Here is a 21,344-nt window from a genome sequence, read left to right as displayed (position 1 = left end):
GGGAGAACTGTTTGAGTTTCCCATCAGGAATCAAACTCAGAATTGCATTTGCTGCCATAAATCCTGGGCGAGGTCGCTGGAAGGTGCCTTTGCTCCCTTCTCCTGGGAATCTTTGTGCCTACAATCCTGTCTTCCTGTTGGGATAACACCAAGAGGAGTGGCAGTGGGATGTGGTAACCCTGTTATTATCCCAGAATATTTTTGTCTTCTGCTGACATCAGCTTTGATGTGACCTTATCTGCTTAGGGGCCTTCTTGACAGCAGGAAAACCTTGCACAGTGTTTGTCAGCTTGGTTCCTGTGGATCCCCTCACTGGTTATCATGTTGTTTATCTTCCTTTTTGGAATGCAAGATGCTTTCATGCATGCTTAACTCACACTAGTCTGGCTATTTTGATTACAAATCCTTGTGGTGAATGAAGAGTTAACTCCTACCCATCTGTAAAGATTTATATGAAAGAAGAACATGGAATAGGAAGAGGGGAAAATGTTTGAAATTAATTGAAATGCTTTATTTTTTGTCAGATTTCATCCATGCATTTTAGGTGAGGAAGTGTGAAAATTTTGAGAACATATTTGCTCAAGGCCAGAGAAAACAAAATGTTTGGTGCAGATGTGAGTGGCTTCTGAATGCTGCCATGCATTCCCAGAAATCTCCAAGGAATACATGCACAGCATGTGGAAACTGAATCCTTGCTGAGTGAAAACATGGATGCTTAGAAAGGCAGCATGAGGGGCAGAAAAGGGACTTGGGGGGAGGAACAGGCTGTCAGGAAGACAGCCTAAATGTGGTTGTGAAAGACTTTTATTTCAGTTAACTTGTACAAATCAGTCATTCCCAATTATGCACATGATGCAAGAGAAGCCTGCCTCCACATGTTTCAGGTGCTGCTGCACTCAAACATTCCTGGAAGCTGCACCAAGCTCCTCTGCTGCACACAGCTGGGCTCCAGAGCAGGGAGAGCAAAAAATGCCACAAAAATATGTTTAACCTGTTGTATTTGCTCCACAGAACAATAGGTTAAACATTTCTTTTTAGCAGAGGAGGCATCTCTCTGGCTTGCAGTTTCCTATTAGAATTACTAAAGTATCCCATATGAAGTTGTAACCTTGTTTCCAGGTTAAAGTGTCTCCTTGCAGGATGTTTTCAAATCAGGCTGCTCCTTTTTCTTTTTGTTGTGTTGCTATTCTGGATTTTTTTCCCTTTCTAACTGTTAAAGATTCATTCAAGATTGTTTCCTTACTCTGCCTAGTCCTTGACTGTTCCACTGTCTGTTAAGTATTCAAGTATTGTAACTTGCCAGGTTAAATACACATTTTATTTTTTTCTCTTGAAGGTATTGTAGGTATGCAGTATGTTGGTTCCTCTGAAGGAGTCAGAAAATATTTATGTGAATTTGTGCATTTCTGTCAAATGAATATCTGGCAGAAATGTATCATTTTATCCTAAAAGTGTTATTTCCTGTCAAAACTCAGACATTGTTTGATCAAAGAGAGATCTTGAATCTCTGTACTATCATCAACTTTACTGTTGTCTAAGGATAACAGGAGGATCTTCAGGCTTACAGTGTTTGGAAATTTTGTTGGCTAGTTTCAAATACCATTTGAAATTGAAATATCATTTAAGACTTTTGCTGTTGGAAATGCAAAAATAATAACAAAAGAAACCACTTCTGGAATCTTTGTGGAGGAAGCAGTAATAATATGGAAAAGTAGTGTCCAAAAATCTACAGTATATATAAACTCCTATGAAACCTAAATGGAAAACTTCTAAGTTTGAAAATCTATACCCAGAATAGAAAAGATAGACAATTAATTTAGTCTTAAATGTGATAAGACTAAACTGACATGCTTAGCTGTTTGATTTCAACACACAGTAAAACCAGAGGAAGTTCAGCTAAACAAGCTGCTGAAGCAACCAACTTTCATTAAAAATAAGCCCCCATATGGAATAATGTTGTTTCAATGCTCTGGGGCAGGCTGGCCATCCTTTCTTTAGAGAGAATCTAATCTGTGGGTGGCAACTTAAAATTCACCATTGCTTAACATTTCCTGATTAAATGGTTTTAAGGCTGATTATCCTTCTTGCCAGCTTGAGGTTAAAAATCTTTATATTTGTGGATATTGCAGGAATCTTGTCAGATACTTATATGATTCCTGATTAAAGAAAAAAACTTCATCACTTCAGGGATGGTAGATGTAAAAGAAAAGAAGTTTTCTTACCTTTTCTTTTTGAAAGATACCTATATGATTCCTGATTAAAGAAACTTCATCACTTCAGGGATGGTAGATGTAAAAGAAACAAAATTTTCTCACCTTCTCTTTTTGCTTACCTCAACCCCTTTAGGATGGCACCAGGCCTCCCCTGGGCAGTGATGTGAGCCTGGAGGAAATTGCTTACAGTGAGCACTGTGACTGTTACACGTGAGTATCTTCTACTTTTGACTTTCACCCTTCATGTGCAGTGCCAGCAGTCTTTGGTGCATGATCAGCTGTGTTTTGTTGATATTATTAAGAGGATTTTTTAACTTTATAAACCATTTTTCCCTTGTGGTTTTTTTTTTTCCCAAGAAGTTGGTAGGAATATATGGATGCTAAATCTTCATTGGGAACAGTCTTCACATTGCAGATACAGAACAGTGGAGGCCTTTTGGTTTTCCTTGGTTTTATTTGATAATTCTTGCATCATCTGAGGAACAAAGAACCCTCTTTAAGTTGTGGGCCCATACACAATGGTGATGAAAGCAAATTGGTGAAGCAGCCATAACCAGCTTGTTCTGTCACAGGGTTGAGAGCAATCTGTTTGACAAAGGATTGCTTTTATTCCATTCCAACTTTGGGAATAGCAAGGTGTGACTTTAGGGAAAGCTTGATGACCATACCTGTCACAATAATTTGCAGTTATGGTCCATAAAATTTAAAAAGCTTTAAGGTATTCAATAATTTAGTAATACTCAGTGTTTTTATGGAGCTCACAAAAGATAAAGTTTATGACAGGCTGCTTGCCACAATGTTATTGGGAAAGATGAGTAATTTTTCTTTCTACACCTTTCACTCACTGGTTTATAGTCCTGAGGTTTTTTGTTCAGTGTGTGGAGATTTTGGTTTGGTTTTTTTTTTGTGGGTTTTTTGTTTGAGATTTTGTTGTTGGTTGTGGGTTTTTTGACGCTTGGGTTTTTCCTTATTTTGAGTTTGGGGGTTTTATGTGTGTGGGTTTTTGTTGTGGGTTTTGATGTCTTTGGTTTTGGTTTATTTGGGGTTTTTGTTTTATCTGGTTTGGTTTAATTTTTGATGTTTAAATACTTTATGCCTAGTACCCCCAAATGAAGCATGGGGAGTTAATTTTGAATTTTTTTTTATTTGATGACTTTCACCAGCTGAAAGACATGTGAAAGCTGTTCCAATTCCAGGAAACTGGAAAGAAATACTTAAACTGATCATGCTTTGTGGATACTATTAAGAGCATGTTTACTGTTGATGCAGTTTTGAGCAACTCTTTTTGTAATGCTGAGGGATTTCATTTGAATCTCTCATAAGATTTATTAAAAAAACAAGTTATGTTCCCAAGAAGTTGGACAGTATTAATCAACCCTTTGGCATTTTCAAAGATGCTGAATGGGGATTTATCCTCTTCCCTTGTTCCTCATTAATTTCATCTTAATTTGTGGCTCAAATGTGAAGGTGAAGGTTGCAGACCATAATCATCAGGCCTCTTTCCAGTGTTCTTAAGATGAAATTTGGACAGCACAACCAAATTTTAATGTCATTTTTTAGTTTCTTTCTCTATGCCATCAGCAAACCAGCAATTTATCAGAAATTTACTCCCAGATAACCTGTTGTTTGTATCCCTAGAGGGGCAGACCTTTCAGCTCTGGTGCGTGAGGCTTCCATTTGTGCCTTGAGACAGGAAATGGCCCTGCAGAATACTCAAAGCAAGAAGGGTAAGAGAGGTTTAAATAAAATCTTAACTGAACAGTGACAAGGTAAATGGAATAAAAAGTATTTAAAGTAGTTGAAGACAAGCATAAGGCAGTGAAAGCTGTACATCATTTATTGATTGACTTCTGAGCAAAACAAAAATTGAGTGACATAAGGGGAGGCAGGGGAAGGTACAGGAAAAATGGTTATGCCAGAAGTCAGCACTATTATTTTTTTAAAAGAATTGAAGGTTTCAGCCTTAAAGAAAAGTTTCTGTTAAATGGTTATGTAAACTGATTATTTTCTAGACTAAATAAATACACCTTTGCCAATTTTCCCTGTCACTATCAGACTGTATCACTGATGTATTTGGAGGAGGGTTGGAAACTGCACATTCCCTGATTTCCTACCTTTGGCACCCAGCTGTGTTGTGTAACTGAACACGTACACCCAGCTCTGATGGACTTGGGAGAATCTGTGCCACTTTTGATCTTTGGTGCTTGGCTCACCAGTGCCTCTTGCCAGGACTTTATCAGGAAGTTATAAATTGATTCAAGTACAATCTCTGCCTTTTCATTATCTGTCTGCACTGCTGCTTTAAGTTGTATTTTTGTGGGGATTTTTAAATTATAGATTGAAACTTTTATATAAAATGCCTGTCTGTTTAGATTTCTTCCCAGTAATTTTGTTATTTTATCTTTAAGCCAAAATGCAAAGCTAAAATGGAATTGTGACTTTTCAGATTATGTCCTTGGAAAATATTGTAGGCTTTCATTATGCCCCTGATTTCTAAGAGTAACACTGGTGTTTTAATGGCTTTGAATTATTATTTTTGACCTAGTACCTATCCAATCTTGTCTGGATTTTAGCAACAATGGATTAGAACACAGTGTCTGTATTCCCTGTTCTGAGGCAACAAGCATGTTCAGCTAGAGGAGGAAAAATCCCTGAGCTATAAAAACCTTCCCTGTTGTGTGACTTGGTTACCCATTTTGCTTGGTATAGCTGGCTAAAACTCTTGATTTGAGGTAGAAATACCTGTGTTTATCCTGATCATTTTTTAATGGTTCAGAATACAGCAGGCTTTATTCAAAGCTGTCCATCCCTTGAATTCAGCCTTGACAGTCAGGATTGCAGCCTGAGCACTGACTGTGTGAATGTGTAGGCAGCCAGCAAGTCCATAATACATGTACAGCTTGATTTGCATGCTTATAGCAGCTGCTTGCACTGTCCCTGGGTTTCCAAGATGTCAGCCCTGATTGGTATGAAAACATGTGAGGTGGTCTCTGATTTGAGACCCTGTTCATTTTTATCTTCAAGATAAAGACTGGGGATTTTGTTCCTTCAGAGTTGGGCAGGACAAGCTCAGCTGCCTCTCCTCCCACGCTCTGCTTTGCTGAGTGTCCTCCTCAGTCCCTCCTCTGCAATCAGGGCTGCTCCTCTCTGTTCTGGAGAAACTGTTGCAACTTCTTGTTATACCTGATGTTTTCCCTCTGGAATAAAGTCAGGGCTGTGGTTTTTTTAACACTTGGCAGTGGTCGGTTTGAAGGTGCTTTTAGAAAGTGAAATATAAAGATATCCTTTTGGTGGTATTTCTTAGGAGAATTCAGAAATTCTACTGCTAATCTGATCATGTTAGTCACTGTGGTTAGAGAAGTGCCAGATACAGAAGTTTGTAGGGGAAATTCCTAAAAACTGGGCAGATTTTCACTTTTATGCAGCACCCCTGGATTTCCTCATCGTTGGGCCAGCACTGAATGCTCAGAAAGGTTCACTGACATTTGCAAACTTGGAGTTTCACTTCTGCCTCCCTTCTCCAAACCACTGAGGATGGTGCATGAAAGTGGTTCCAGCAGCACTGCCAGGGTGGGACCCACCCTGCTGCAGCAGTTCTGCAGTTTCTGTCAGGCTCCTCACAAACTCTGGAACACCATGTGCTCCTGGTGACTCCTTCCCATTGACATTTTAACACACCTACCTTTTAGCTTAATCCTGTGTATTTATTTCAGACAGATCTGGTCACACAGAATGTACAGGATATGAGAAATAGAGAGAGAGCCTTACTCCTGTTTCAGCTGCAGTGACAAATACAGGCCTTCTAAACCATGACCCTTTTTGTACATTTTTGTAGGAATTAACCAGTGATCCCACATCACCTGCAGTCTGTAGGGCTGATCCTAAGCAGAGAATCTGTGACACTTTTTGTTAGAGCAGTTAAAAGCAAGTGTGGTTTAACAAGTGAGAAGAAAGTTTTGCATCTTTGCAATTGAATTTGGAAAGCAAGGTCTGGTCCTTGTTTGATAGGAACCATGTATCCCTCACTCAGCTATGTAAACAGGAAAACTCCAATTTCATATTTAGAGTTTTAAGTACATTGTCTTATTTTTAAAAGATTGTACTTGTTGATATACTTCATTATTTTAATTTAACAATATAAATGGTTTTAAATAATAAAATCTTTGTACCTACTTATTCAGACTAAATGGCTTGGTCATCAGAAATCAAGGCAAAGTGTGTTAAAGCAAGTAGCCAAGGTCTAGATTACTCACAGCTACATTTTGGAGAAGCTTTTATCACATAATAAGCATGAAGCAGTCTAACTTAATCTGCAGTGAGAGGTCAGCTACCTAGCAGGAGATTTTCTCTCTCCCTGTAGCCTTGTCACAGTTTGATTAAAAATTACATGCCTAAAAACAAAAGTGAAAGCAAAATTAAATTCTTTTATCTTTATTGTTTTATGGAGTTTTAATGACTCAGTCTAAAAGTCATCTGTCTTCTGGGGAAGTCCCAATTTGAACGTTTTTCTTACTGTAAACAGCATTTCCTGCAGGTAATAACAACTGTAGGCTATTTGCTGTTCTCCTTAACACCTTAGACAAGGTATATTTCATTTTTGATTTAGTATCTTCCATTTGCTTTTTAGTCCTTTACTGTATCAGCAGAAGATTTTTGTTCCACTAGGACTCAAAATATATTAATGTTGAGAGTTATTTCATGTTGGCACATCCCATTTAATGTGGCAGAGGTGGAAATAAAAGCAATAATCATCCTAATGAAAGGGATTAAAAGAAAGCACCAAACAAGACTACAGTTTGTATTTCTAACATATCTGGTACCTGTGCACAGTGCTAGCTGGTAATTATTTATGCAGTGGCATCTTAGGATTTTTAAATCCAGATTAAACAAGGTATTTCCTTGTGAGAGCAGAGGAACCTATGACTTATTTGATGTATGCTTATGTTTTAACATACTAAGAAAACCCGTTCAATGGGTTATTATTAGGAATAATTACTGTGGAGAGCTGCATTAAGGTCAAAAAGGCAATTTGCATAAACTTAAACACAGGGAGTTGTAGCAGTGAAAGCTTTCATCACTTCTGTGCAATGCCAGATAAAGCAATGATATAAAGTCAGTTACTTAGAAATTGAGTAGAATTGCAATGATAGCAAAATGTTTTCTAGATACTTCTTAAATAACAGGGAAGTTTAATATTGAATTTATGTTTTAAAAAAAGCCCAGAAGTGGAAGCAGCGGAATTTGAGGGATTCACTTCCAGAAAGGTTATGGGAATTCAGGTAGTTAGGTTTCATGAATGCTGCCTTGAAATACATGCAACAGTCACTTGGTTGTCACTTGTCTGCAATTTCAGTCATTTATCATGCTTTGTTCTTTAAGCAGAAATCAAGATTTCTCGTAAACACTTTGAAGAAGCTTTCAGGAAAGTGAAGTCTTCAGTGTCCAAACAGGTAAGGTAAAATTCCAGTATGCAAAGCTCATTACTGCCTTGGGAAGGACACTGCTGATGCTGGAGGCTGCTGGCAATGGTTAAGGTGGATTTCAAACTGACACTGCCTCATTCTGCATTAAACAAACCTGATGTTTGTGTTAAGGTGAAAATTAAAGCCTCCCTTTTCAGCTGCAGATGGTGCACTGTACGTAGATGGCTCAGCAAGTTATCAAGGTTATTTTTTACTGTGGTGCCTTGGACTTCACTGACATTCCCAGATTGATTATTAACCTGGCCCTAAGCTCTTATGTCTGCTGAGCTCTCAGTGTAAAGTCAAGGCCTTCAGTGTGCACCACATCCTGCCACAACTTGTTCTCCCCTGTGATGATGACACACAAAGATGCTCAGATGTGCAAGAGATGTAAATTTGAGATGGGACACAAAACACACTTTATGATCTCAGTTATTTCTCATCACTCTTTTCATTGTTTGGATTTGTCAAGGAAGTTTGTTGTAAATGTTTCCTTATGCCCTTTTTTTCCTTTTAACTGAAAGGAAAGCTGTTCAGTGATGTTAATTACTATAATTCTGAAGTTAATATATAGGAATTGCTGTTATTGCAGAGCTTATGTCTAGGTCTCCATGGTTTGCCAAGAGTGTGCTGTACTGCAGCCAGAATACAATAATGTATTCACATGTAGCACTAGTCAGAGAGAAGTTAGTAAACTATTTCCATTTCCTTTCATTTTTATTGTATTTTGGTGGTCAGTGACCTTTCATAAAATTAAAAGTAATCTGTGGCTCCCAGAACCTTTAAAGATGATATTGGCTGTTGTTTTCCCTTTGCTAATCACTAAACAAACAGCCACAAAAATTTAAAACATCTCTAACATGGCAATGGCAGTTAAGTATTAGAACATATTCCTTCTGGTTAACCAAAAATGTTATTCTTTTTTTTTTTTTTTTTTTTTTTAATTTAAGGCAGCTTAAATATCACATATCTGAGAGTCCTATATTTCAGTTACATTCATCTGAAGATTTGTCAGTTAGATATTTTGAAATATCTTTTGCAATACAAGACACTTATCTCCCATTTCCAGCTGCTGCTTCCTATGTGCTAGACAAATTCAGTCTGACAAAAACTACAGACTTTGCTATGACACTGGAAAATTTTTAAAAAAGGAAAAAAAGCTGCATCTTACTGATCTAGTGCACCTACCTCTTTATCCCATACACATCTCTGGTTTTGGTTTAATTGGTTGACTCAAGAAAAACAAAAAAATTCTTTAAGCTGTGGGCAGACATCACCTTTTGAAGCCGGATATTTCAGTGGGAGTATTCTGCTGCTCAGAGCTCTCATTTTGAGTGACCAGTGAAAGGGTTAAGGACCAGCAAAGGCTGATCCTGTCTGTTGGTGGTGCAGAACTAGAAGGGAGAGGAAAGTGTCAATTCAGCAGCCCCTGTGGTGAGGAGGGCAGTGCCTCCTCAGTGGAGCTGCCATCTAACCCAGCATGGCAACAGGAACTGTGAGAACCTGCCTGAGGCCTCTGGGAATTACACACCAGTGTAATTCTCCCTGGACAGCCTCATTTGTGAGCCAGGGTAGTGGAGGTTTGCCTTCTTTAGGTTTTTGTTTGTAAATGTTTTAAAATGCAACTAGTGACTCATAGAGCTGGTTTGTTTCACTTAAATAATAAACAAAGTCACTTTTAAATACTGTGTAATTTTTTACCACTGTCTGAGGTATTTTTCCTCTTCTCTTGGCACTGGTAGGATCAAATAATGTATGAAGAGCTGCAGAAGTCACTGTGCAGGTGATACATTTGGACAATTCCCAAAAGAGACTCTACACTGGTGAAGAGTTCTGCAGTGCCTGTTTTCAAGAGGCAAGTTGGAAAGAAGCTCTACTAAATCTCTCTCAACTTTTTATACTTTTTATACCTGAAAAAATGATCATCACAAGCTACTGCTCCAAAGCATCCTTAATTTAACTGTCTCCAGAATAAAAGATACAATACATGCTTCCTTCTTACAACCATTTACATTTTCCAAATGAATGCTTTTAGTGTTAAAAAGCTAACACCCTTCTCATCTATTTGGTGCCCTGAATCAGAAATCCCTGAGGCACAGGCCAACCCTTCCAGCTGTTTACACTGCTCAAACAGCTGTTTTCAACCACCAGAGAAAATTGCTGTTTTCCAGAACAAGGACACTGAAAGAAGCTGTGAAAGTAGGCTGGGAAAGTGCTGCACTGGATGTTATCACACCATTAATGATGCATTTTCCAAGGACAGTGACACATGAGTGTGCCAGCTACTCTGAGCTACTAACAGCTTCCTTCCACCTCACCAAAATAAACTGCCCACAGATGGCAGGCTGGGAGGTCATCTAGGAGAGAGTAGAGTTTGGAAATTGGACAAGTGCTGTGATACTATGAGTCAAACTAGGAAACATTTGAGTTAAGAGGTACTTAACAAGCTGGTGCTTAATTATTTTCCTTAAACAGATAAATTTTCAAAATTGGGAAGCATCCAAGTTAAGACAAAACACTGAAAAGTGACAGATAATGAAACCTTCAAGCCTTCAGGGAAAAACCCAGAGAAACCCCAGTGAAATAGTTTTTGTAAGCAGCATTTAATCTCCTGCTTGAATTCATTTAAACAAATACCCTGAACAACCAGATCTAAGTACAAGACTGACCTTGATAGAGAACAGTACCTTACATCTTAAATTCTTCTCAGAATTGCCAGCTAACAAGAAACCTTGCTGCACCTTTTTCCCCAAAGGTACATGTTTGAAGGCTATCAGGTGTAACTTACCATCACAGACTTGCATTTTAAAAATACTGATGATCATGGCAGCTTCTTCTTACCACTGGGATTTTTGCTCAACATGGGACGACATTCCCTCCCTCTGCTAGGGAAGTTGGTTCCTGAGTGACTCAAATCCTGACTCATCACACTAACAAATTAAGTCCCTGGATCTAAAGCAGATGCTGATGATGTGCCTCAGCTTTTAATTGTAAATCAGACTTGAAGCTTCAGCTATGATTCCCAGAAATCCAAGATGAAACATCATCATTTTCAATCAATACCAGGTTGGGAGGAAACCTCAATGATCAATGATCACCTGGTCCAAGCTTTCTTGGCAAAAAGCACAGTCTAGACATGATGGCCCAGCACCCTGTCCAGCTGAATCTTACAAGTGTCTGCACAAGCAACGAGTGGAATAATTTTTCCTCATTTCCAACTGGAAGCACCCCTTACCCCTCATCTTTTCCATGTCACCCCTGTAAAAAAGGGAATCTCCCTCCATCTTTGTAACCACCCTAAGTTCTCTCCCTAAGCTTCATTTTCTTCTCAAGGTTGCACAAACACATTTCTCTCAGTCAGCTCATAATACTACAACAGTATAATAATAACGGTACACTCAATTCACTTGAGTGGAACAATAACAAGAATAAGTGATTTCTCCTTTATGGATATACAGAGAAGATTCCTGCCACCATACCTGAGGGTAGCTGCAGATGATGACCTTAAGCAGGAGTGGAGTCCTCAAGTCCTGGCATACCCACCTGAGAATTTTCCTTTCTTTTAATGATGATATTCCTGTGTATGTATGGAGCAAAAAAGCAAAGTAGGGCTTGAAAGGCAAGAGAAGGGAGGAAATGCTATCAAGGTGTAGGGGGATAGAATGTAAGAAAATAAAGATAGTGTAGAAAGTAATCTCAGCCCTAAGGAGCTGCAGCTGGGCCAGTTATCAAAGATTAGGAGCAGGCCTGACTTTACCAGGCCACAGCTGTAACCAGTGAGAAGAAGAGGCTATAAAAGAGTGGGGTGGCTGGGTGAGAAGGGAACTGGGGTCAGTGGCTGCTTTGTGAAGAAGAAAGAGTCAGTGCTCTGAGGAGCTGCCCACAAGAAACACCAAGAAGGTCTGGAGCTCTTGGGATAAGGAGACAGCAGTGTGGAACCCCTGCAATGGATGACAACATCAAGGAGCAGTAACAGCACTACAGTCTTATTAAGAGTGCCAGAAAAAAACAGGTTTATTAATCAAGGTGATAGAGGAAGTAGGGTGCAGGAGGGTTTAAATGCACAAGAAAATCTGAAGTTAAGCTGGAAGGACAAAAAGCCAGGTCAGTCAAGTGTCCATATCCTGTGTGCTTACCTCAGCTGGGCTCCATGTGCAGCAAGGAGCAGGCAGGGTAGGCAGCTGAATTCCATTTGCCTGCTCACACAGGAGTGTTGCACCCACACTGCTCCTTGTGGGAAATTCTGCTTAGGCTATAGTATGTATCACTAAAACAACAATGATCCTTTGTACACAGAAAATGAGAACTGCTTTAAGGAAGGAGCCTTTTCACCCAATAGAGACAAATATTTTGTTCTGCATAGGCAGCTACCACCCCTCCTAGCAGACATGCCTCGAGGTTTTGCCTCCAGTCATCTTGTTTCTGTTGTGACAAGATCAAGAAATTGTTCATCATGCCATTCTCCTCTCCCTTTTCCTGAGGCTAGCAACATATCAACACCACAAGAATGAGCCTGTCCCAGAGCACAGTAAGTGCTAACATAAGCATGGATGGGGGCAGAGGCAGTGCAGAGCACTGTCAAAAAGAGAAAAGAAAAATGCTGTCTTCATTCTAGGCTCAGTAGAAAACTTTTTCCACATCTCTGTTCTGACTCAAGTCTTGTATCCCACTGCAGGTTTGATTGTGAAATAGAAGATTTGCTAGAGAAAACAGAGAGTTGCATGGAGCTGCAGGTTGCTGTGCCAAAGGCAGATCCACATGATTCAGACACACCTATTTATCAGATTGCTTTCCTAGGAGCTTGCAGAAGCAATGCTGGCAGACCCAGAAGTGCCTCCTGTGCCTTGCAATGAGCGAGCTGAACAGCAGAACTTGCTTTGCTCTAAGTCTTTTGAGACTTCCAAATTAAAGAGCACACTTTCCAAAAGCTGTGCCAAGCTACTTACACAAGGTTGCTGCTTCAAAGTCACTTTCCTCCTCTCAGTCCAACAGCAGGGCAGCCTGCAGTCTGCAGCACTGATGTTATCACTGCTGAACCTCATCATTAAATAAGGAACAAACATCTTTAGGCTCTGCTGTGGAATGCCACTGCATCTGACAGAAGAATAAATGTCAGGGAGGCAGAGGTGAGCCACTGACCTCAGCTCTGACAGTGGCCACCAGCCATGACCAGATCCTTGTCTCAACACCTGGAGACCTTTGCTCACTTAGTGGAGTTCTGAGCACACAGCTGGAATTCCCAGCTGTTCCAGGGAGGAAGCCCTGCCCTGCTGTGCAGGCAGACACAGATGCAGCCATTCAGCACGTTCATGTTGGGAACAGACAGGTTCCACAGCAAGTGGGGAATGCCAGAGGCAAGGGTTGTTCTCAAAGAGGAGCAGACCCACGCCTGTCCTGTGGGAAAACTAATGCCCAGCACAATCACACTCCAGGGTGCACTACTGACTCCACTTCAGCAGCTCCAGATAATTGGGGGCAGGGAGCATTAAAAACCATGCAAGGACATTTATTTTATTCTGAACACTGCAGGTTATTCTAAAAGCCTTGAAGATTCAGAGCTCTGCACAATCTAACTGCAACTAAAATCCTTGGGTGACAGTTAAAATTCCTGACTGATTTCACATAAAGATGTTTTCCAAACTGAATGGAACAAACCCTAATAAACATGTAGAACACCTAAGTTAACTCATTCCATCTGAATAGATTTAAAAAAACCATTGTCAGGGTTCTTGATGCTCTTTAGGTTTAATTTGTTCTTCACCAGTTAGTCTAAGTTCCCTCCAACTTTCAGATAAAATGTTTCAAAGATTATATTAACAGCTTTCTGCTGGGTATGTTTTAATTGTATTGATGAAAACTATTTAGGTCCTTAAACCAATAACTAGATGGTTCATATTTGGTTTTTTTAAATGTTAGTGTTTCATATTTCTATGTCATGCCTTTGGAGTAAACACCATGACATAGAACTTAAATTCATTGTTCACTTAGAATACACCAAACCAGTCAAGTAGGGCCAGCTGGTCCTAGTTAGTGGTTCAGAAATGCTTCTGTTTTTCAGAGAGGAAACAATGCTGGTTACCTTTCAAATGTTCTGCTTTGGCAGTTCTTACCACTGAGGTGGCTGCTAAGGATTTTATGTATTACACAGGAATGCTTGCAAGAATCAGAGCATTGTTTAGATCCAAACTTCAATCTCACTAGCTCAGATTAACCTGATACAGTAACTTGTTCTCCAGTAGGTACCCAGCAGCAGAAAGGTTATGGCAAGCACAGTATCTCCCTCAGAATTCTGCACCATTCACCTGAAGTGAAAATCATGTATTTATAATTTGAGTTGGAACAGAAAATCATAGTCAGAACACCTTAAAACAAAAATTGCAATTTTAAACAAGAAAGATGGCAACTTCAGCCCTTTTAAAAAGCAGGAATTCCATTAAGTAGGTAACTAAGACAACTACCTATAAAATCTTTACTCTGAACTCAGCTTATCTTAAATATTTATTTAGGATAACTGAATTTCTTAACTTTAGCTCTTAGCCATAAAACTTGGTAGGCACTTTCCATCCTTCATCCAGCTATGAATAAATCATCAACACCAAAGATAATTTAAAAAACAGAGTGATATTAAATGGCTTAAAAAGAAACTGGTTTGCAGCTTCTTAAGCCTTTACAAGTATTTCAACCCAAGTCAGTTTTCCTCTGCATAGGCAGGAAAGGCAATTATTCTTTACAGCTCATCTATATCACCATTCCATAGAAAGGTCTCAAATCTGCTTTAGAAATACAAAATTTCTCTAAAGCTTAAGTCCTTCAGCATAAGAGGACCAATCAAAAATTCACCCAGTATTACTTTAACCTTTTCTTTTTAATTACATGTAAAAATACTAGACAGATTCTAATTTGACATTACACTCTACCCTGAGCAATGCACTGGCTACCTCACAGGTTGTGGGCATAATGAAATCTCTCTGTGGGTGGCTGGCAGACTTTCATACCACTTCTATTGTTTAGCCACAGATAAGGGCCCACACTTAAACAAAACACACATTAAAACAGCACCACAGTCGAGTTAAGAGGTACCAGTACAATCTTTTCAGGCACTCACCTTTTCAAAACAAACAAACACCCAAAAAAACACCCCAAAACACAGGAGCTGAAGGCATCTCAAATTGAGTTACAGCAGCTACAACTTCCACCTTCCTCAGATTCCTTCTTTCAGATTAATGAAGAACATACACAGAGCCACCATTTGAGATTGGAGGGTAATTTGTAGCCAGGTTTGACTGTTTAAAGCCAAGAAGGCAAATCTGCTGTGCTGAATTATGGAAAGGTTCTTCACTGTGCAGCATGTCCCTCTGTTCCAAATGAAAAATTTCCTAGGCAGGAAGTTTGACAACACCACCTCTGATCACATTTTAATATATAAGAAAGACAAGTATTTATGGAGGGTACTGTAGGTTTAGGGGGAAAAAACCAAACCAGATTATTTAACCTTTCTGTGTACACAAATGACTAATGTGCTAATAGGCAGTATTGTCAGGGGCTGTAGCTAGACTTGTTTGCCAAAACAGTATCTGTTTTCATCCATTCACTTTCCCATAAAAACCAAATTTCCCAGTAAGAGTAAATATTTATATTTGAAGCCATAGTAACATGGTAATGATTTTTCTTCAAAGATCAGAAAACCCCCAAACTCTCTAAACAAGACTTTTTCCAACATGAAACCCCAGATCAGGTTTATTAAGTTACCTAAATGCCACTGCTCACTCTACATGCCAACAGAAGCAGCTCAGGCAGTAGGGGGGACCCTTGGAGTTGGCAATACCTGTGAATTCCCCACCTTTTTTTGGTTTTTTTAACAAAGAAGTCACAGAAGTCATCTCAAAGATAGCAGTTTCATTCTGATAGATTGCTCCTTTAAGGTACTCTCAGTAGAAAAGATGGAACTTTAAAGCATTGCTTTAGATGACATACTTAAACAAAAGCAGACTGAACAATTCTGTGCAAATTTAGTTCTTCCAACCATCAGTTTGGAAACATTTTCAACAGAATGTTTAAGTTAACAAATCATGTTAGTTTAGAATTAACAGGTAAGTACAGCATTTTAAAACTACCATCTGAATAGCATGTTGAGGGCAGTATAATACATTGAGAACTTTTAAACTGCTATGAGTCAGACATTTTATATAAATTTAACACCTACCAAAGTAAATTCTGTAACAAAGTGATTTTGCATTAATGCATATAACACTGATCCTTAGGCAAACAGAGACACATTAAACCAACAAATCTGAGGACTGTGAGGAATGTTATAGCTGGTTGGAGTCTGCTACAAAATCCTTAAGGATGCATTGCTATGTTGCTGGACATCTTAATTCAGGACACAGGTGAACAGCTTTAGCAGGAAACCTTTATACCAGCCACTTTAAAGCAAGCAGACATTTCAGAGTTTTTTGGTTGCCAGAAGTTTAATCTTGCTTCACTTCACCCTTTAATTGCCTTTTCATGCGTGAGTATGGGCTGATTGTGTCATCCATCACGAAGTCATACAGTACTCTTATCCAAGAGTTATACTGGGGCAGGTTGTCATAGTATTCAGCTGCTATTTTCTTCACCTGAAGGAGAGATACGAGGTTTATTTACTGGTTATGTTAACAGCACTTGTGACAACTTTACAGCCCTCAGTGTGTAACCTGGTAATGTGTAACAGCACAGCAAGTTCCATTCCAGAAGTTAGGTCCCACAGGAAAGGCCATTCGTGCCACAATGCAAACATTCCTTGAAGGAAAAAGCAATTCCTTAGCTATTAAATAAATCTGCTGTGAAGTTTTTGGAGCTGCCAGAACAAACTCAGCTAACTTTCCAAAGTTCCTTCACCGTGCTTCCTACAGGATGATGGAGCTCACCAAGCAAGTGGTTTGGTTGCTATTGAAAGTGTGTGACTCAGCTCAGTGCTGACTCACAGATATACAACTAACAGTAAAAGGATGTTTTATGTTCTAGGAAGAGCTGTTTAGCACAGCTATTTTTACTTGTAGCTTCAAATCTCGGTACTCAGAAGAAAAAAGGCATTTTATTTCTGAGGAATACTTTGTTTCTGAAGACAGACTTCAAAGAATGAATAGAAACTACTTCCAAAGACTGTTCTCAGTTCCACGTGTTAACTAGAGCACTGTTTAAACTGAGAGCAGCAGGTTCATTTAGGTGCCCACGCTGCTGTTTAGGGCCAGCCACTTAAAGCCTTAAAAACATGACCAGAACAAAAAGGATTCTTCACAAAATTCCATAGCTTTAGTCCAAAAAATAACATCAATCTATATAAGCAGCAAACAAACCTGAGGTATTTACATGGCTGGTTTGAAGGCAAAGCTTGTTGTGACCCATCACACCTATAAAATAGTGCACCTAGGCAATGTTCTTTTACTCAACAGTAGCAACTCTCAGCTCAGCAGTGCTGAGGAATCAAGTGTTCAGTACTCAGGGATTTTTAGCACACAGCACAGCAGCCCAATCCAATCAAATTAACTGCACTGTTCCAAAAGAGGGCTTTGTCTTCTTATCAGAGCTGTGGATTATGAGTCCTGCAGCAGAACTGGGTGTCTACCCCTAGAATTAAATACCTGGGAAAATTCATAGCCTACTTATAGCTAAAGTACCTACCCAAGAAGTGAAATGCTGGCTCACAGCACAGACCCAAATATCAAAGGTGAGTTAAAGCAACTTCCACTGCATTTGAAAGATTAAAATCTATTAATAAAAGCAATCATCTAGGTTTAAAAAAAAAAAACACAAAAGACCACACAAAGCCTCAGCAAACCAACTGCATGATCTACCTGCCCTGCTAAAAGTGCTGGTGTAGTTATTTCAGCTGCAGTTCCACCACTTTCAACAGAAATACCAATCAAGTTTGGACTTCAGCAGAGGGATGATCTTACAAGGTCTCACTATTGCCAAATGCAATACCAGAGCTGTGAGACCAACACCACAGCTGCTGTCAAATTGCAAATTTAGTGTCTGATGAAAAACTGAAGATTCAGGTGTAACCCTGAAGCCTGTGTTCCTGTTCTTCAATTGGGAAACACGATACAGTGAGAAAGAAGCTCCTGCTGTAAGAAGCAAAGGTTCAAGCAGGAGAACTTCACCTCTGCTACTCATACAGGCATGACAGGTCTAAGTTCTGGCTTCAAACTCTTCCTTCTGCCTGTCCTACACTGCCAACGTACAGCTGATACTTACTTAGGGGTCAAAGGCTCTTGCCAGAGGAAACTGAAGTGCTGCAGACTAGAGAAGTTATTAAACATTTGTCAGCAGTACAACAAACATTAACAGGACCTCAAACCCTCTCTCCTCCTCCACCAGAGGATGTCCCTGACAGAAGAGGCTGAAGGATAAGCACACATTACAATACTGTCCTTAACATTTCAATGGCAGAGATAACAAACCTCCAGAGTTAACTACAACCTCTTAACTAGTTTCTTGCATACTTACAAACAAGAATTCAGAAGACAGGCTGTAATTACAGAAAGCTAAAGTTAGTGCAAAGCACAAGATATGCATTCCCTCCCCTCTCCTTTTATGGAAGGGGACTGAGCAGCAGCAAACTGGAAGCTTGTTCAGGCTATCACTAAAATGCTTAATAATTATCTCCTTTATCATTCAACTTATATTGTGGGGTTTCTTTTTGGTTTTAATCTCCCAACTTCCATTCTTCTGTTAGTGTTCGACCTTAATTTAAGAAAAAGTAATAACCTTAGAAGTTAACTTACCAGTGGAAGGCTCTTGCCAGGAATATTGGGGAAGTCATGATGTTCATTGTGATAGCCAACATTAAAAGTGAGCAAATTAAGTGGCCCATAGTAGGAGTAGGTCTCATGTCCTTTTAAAAACATGTAATGTTCAGCTATGAAGTGTCCCGAAATTGGGTGCAACCCAAGACCAAGTACTGAACCAGCAAGCATGTAAAAAATGGATTTGACTCCCCATAAATAATATATTACCACATCAAAGGCGAGCTGAGCCAATAAATTGATTATTTCAAGTCGACTAATGGGTTTAGGATTTATGCAGAGAGGTCTAATGGCATAGAAAAAGGGCTGAAGAACAATCCATATGAACTTCCTAAACCGGGTGCAGAAGAACCAGCCCTCGAAGTTGGTAGGAATGTCCACATCGATGCCGTCACCGCCCAGGTACCGATGGTGATCCATGTGGTACCTCTTGAAGGAGATGGAGTAGGGGAGACCCAGAGGGAGGTTGGCAAATATTCCAAACCATCGATTCCACATGGCTTTGCAGTTGCCAAAGGCACTGTTGTGGGAGATCTCGTGGATAGCCAGAGTCATGGAGTGACTAATACAGCTTCCAAAAACGTAAGCCCAGAAGACAACCCATTTCCAATCCAAGTCTTTAACCAGGTAGAATGCAGTCAGCTGCGCCAGAACCATCAGCACAACCACCCAGATCAGGTTGTAGTCTGGCTTCATCAATGCTTTGATCTCTGGATGTTTAGCTAGATGGGAAAAAATTAAATGAAAAAAGTTATTTCAAAGCTCTCCTCACAGCAAACTATCCCAATTAGATGACAGTTTTTTCCTCCCTCTGTCCCAATTAGGAATTGTCTGCAAAGGTAACTAAACCGCGTGACCTTTCCACTTGTGATACTTACTGCTATAATGAATCATTTGCAATCAAGTCATTTTAGCACTTTTGCGTTGCTCAGCAACTACACACGAACATGGCAAGCACCAGCACCGCATCAGCCTCCTCAGGAAGGAAACGCCTCTGAGCCGACAACCCCCCCCGGTAATTCACAAGGGCTCTCGAAGGCTCAGCCCCAGCCCCGCTGTCAGCGCCGCCGCTATCCGCCAGCCCCGGCCGAGACGCGGCTGCCGCGGTGACCTCTGCGCACAGCGGCCCCGGCACCGCCGTCCCGCGGGCAGGGAGCGGCGCGGGGCCGCCGGGGAACCGGGGCTGCTATTCCGCCGCCCGGGATGGCAGCCCGGCCCGCCGCCGCCGCCCCGCGCCTCGGGCTCGGCCCCCGCAGGCGGCCGCCCCCCCCGCTCCTTTCCCCGCTCCTTCCCTTCCCCTCCCCCGCCAGCGCCGCCAAGGCGGCGGCTCCCGGCACCCGCCCCCACGTCCGCGGCCCGGCTCTGGCCGCCCCGCCGGGAGGCTCCGGGGCACCGCGGCGCCCCCCGACAAGGGCGGCCATCTTGTGGGGTGCCCGTGCGCGTCCCCCCCGCTCCGCCACGCAGCCGGCGGCTCCTCACCCAGGATCTCCTTGCGGCGGTCGGCGTGCGGCTGGTCCGTGTAGACCCACTCGAAATCCTCCCTGGCCACAGTGTTCCCCATGGCGGCAGCGAAAAAACCCCTCACCGGCTGCACGCCCGCTGCGCTGAGCCCCCGCTACCGCACTTTATAGCGCGGCGGAGGCGGTGCGGAGCCACGCCCCCCGCCCCGCCCTCGCCGCCCATTGGCCGCCGCCCGCTGCTGGGCGCGCTCCCGCCGCCGCTGCGCCCCCTGGCGGTGGGGCGGGCGCTGAGGGGCTCGGGGAGCGGGGAAGGAGCAGCCCTCAGAGCGGGGAAAAACAGCCCTCAGAGCGGGACAAGAGCAGCCCTAAGAGCGGGCAGGAGGAGCCCTTAGAGCGGGGAAGGTGGAGCCCTCAGAGCGGAGAGAAATAGCCCTCAGAAAGTGACAGGAGCCGCCCTCAGAGAGGACAGGAGCAGCCCTCAGGGCGGGGAACAGGACCAGTCCTCAGAGAAGACAGGAGCAGCCTTCAAACGGGACAGGAGGAGCCCTCAGGGCGAACAGGGGCAGCCCTCAGAGCGGGAGACAGGAGCAGCCCTCATAGCGGGACAGGAGGAGCCCTCAGGGCGAACAGGGGCAGCCCTCATAGCGGGCGGGACAGGAGCCCTCAGAGGGAGACGGGAGCAGCCCTCAGAAAGGACAGGAGAAGCCGTCAGAGCGGGGGACAGGAACAGCCCTCAAAGAGGACAGGAGGAGGGAGCCCTCACAGCGGGCAAGGGCAGCCCTCAGACGGGACAGGAGGAGCCCTCAGGGAGGACAGGAACAGCGCTCAAAGAGGACAGGAGGAACCCTCAGAGCGGGCAGGGGCAGCCCTCAGAACTGGGAACAGCCATTCGCCGTCCTAACCCGCGTTCCCGTGAGCTGCTGTCCTGCTCTGACCCCGTGCTTCCAGGCCCTTGCCTAAAAGTACTGAACTCCAACTCCAAACGCCTGTAGCAAAGTCTCCGTTTCCTTCCCTTTTTGTGGTAAGATATTTGAAGAACTTTGGCAAACTCCTCTGTAAGAACTTAGCTCCATTTAATCTCTCACTGCATGTATTTGTCATAAAACGCTGATTGTGGGCAGTTCAGTGAGAAAGATTGCCCTGTGTAGAAGTTGAACTACCACTTGTTGGAATTTCAGTTATCCGCTCATAATAATCTACATCAGTAGATCAAAAATCCACTCAAATTAATCTAAATCAGCACTAGTGATAAAAACAATGGAGGCTATTATCACAAAACAAATTATGCCTTATCTCTTCAGGTAGTACTAGTATCTCAAGGTTATGATTCATCACTTTAAATTTATTAGTAATAACGAGTACAAAAGGCTCATGCCTACAAGCTGCTGGTCCCACATGCAACAGGGCTATTGGAGGGGAAAT

The 21,344-nt window shown here is 41.8% G+C and overlaps 2 protein-coding genes across 4 annotated transcripts in view; one reads left to right on the top strand and one right to left on the bottom strand.

The window, feature by feature from the left end:
* The window catches only part of NVL (nuclear VCP like), a 40,091-nt gene extending 30,412 nt beyond the window's left edge, over positions 1–9,679 (top strand). Inside the window, exons 20-23 of one of the 3 annotated variants that reach the window (XM_064709471.1) lie at positions 2,347–2,423; positions 3,852–3,940; positions 7,596–7,663; positions 9,418–9,679. In XM_064709471.1, coding sequence (XP_064565541.1) covers positions 2,347–2,423; positions 3,852–3,940; positions 7,596–7,663; positions 9,418–9,462 — 279 coding nt within the window. In that variant the 3' untranslated portion in view covers positions 9,463–9,679. Of the gene's footprint in view, positions 1–2,346; positions 2,424–3,851; positions 3,941–5,638; positions 5,882–7,592; positions 7,664–9,417 lie in introns of those variants that run through there. The other 2 variants (XM_064709470.1, XM_064709472.1) reach the window with 2 other exon arrangements.
* A 5,404-nt stretch (positions 9,680–15,083) lies between these two features.
* Positions 15,084–20,123, bottom strand: DEGS1 (delta 4-desaturase, sphingolipid 1). The gene is made up of 3 exons (XM_064709474.1): positions 19,942–20,123; positions 18,442–19,184; positions 15,084–16,290 (listed from the first exon to the last, which is right to left on the bottom strand). Exons 1-3 carry the CDS (start codon positions 20,021–20,023, stop codon positions 16,144–16,146), a joined length of 972 nt encoding a protein of 323 aa, XP_064565544.1. The 5' UTR covers positions 20,024–20,123; the 3' UTR covers positions 15,084–16,143.
* Between the last annotated feature and the right edge of the window lie 1,221 nt (positions 20,124–21,344).

This window comes from Zonotrichia leucophrys, chromosome 3, assembly GCF_028769735.1.
Source record: "Zonotrichia leucophrys gambelii isolate GWCS_2022_RI chromosome 3, RI_Zleu_2.0, whole genome shotgun sequence".
Classification (NCBI taxonomy): domain Eukaryota; kingdom Metazoa; phylum Chordata; class Aves; order Passeriformes; family Passerellidae; genus Zonotrichia; species Zonotrichia leucophrys.
This window is presented reverse-complemented; position numbering and strand designations above follow the sequence as displayed.

Bases quoted from the DNA above. Each gene is read 5' to 3' on its own strand.
- DEGS1 (XM_064709474.1), bottom strand. From the start codon at position 20,023: ATGGGGAACACTGTGGCCAGGGAGGATTTCGAGTGGGTCTACACGGAC. The intron at 19,185-19,941 runs GTGAGGAGCCGC...TTTCCCATCTAG, and splicing joins CCGCCGCAAGGAGATCCTGG to CTAAACATCCAGAGATCAAA. The intron at 16,291-18,441 runs GTAAGTTAACTT...TCTCTCCTTCAG, and splicing joins CTGGCAAGAGCCTTCCACTG to GTGAAGAAAATAGCAGCTGA.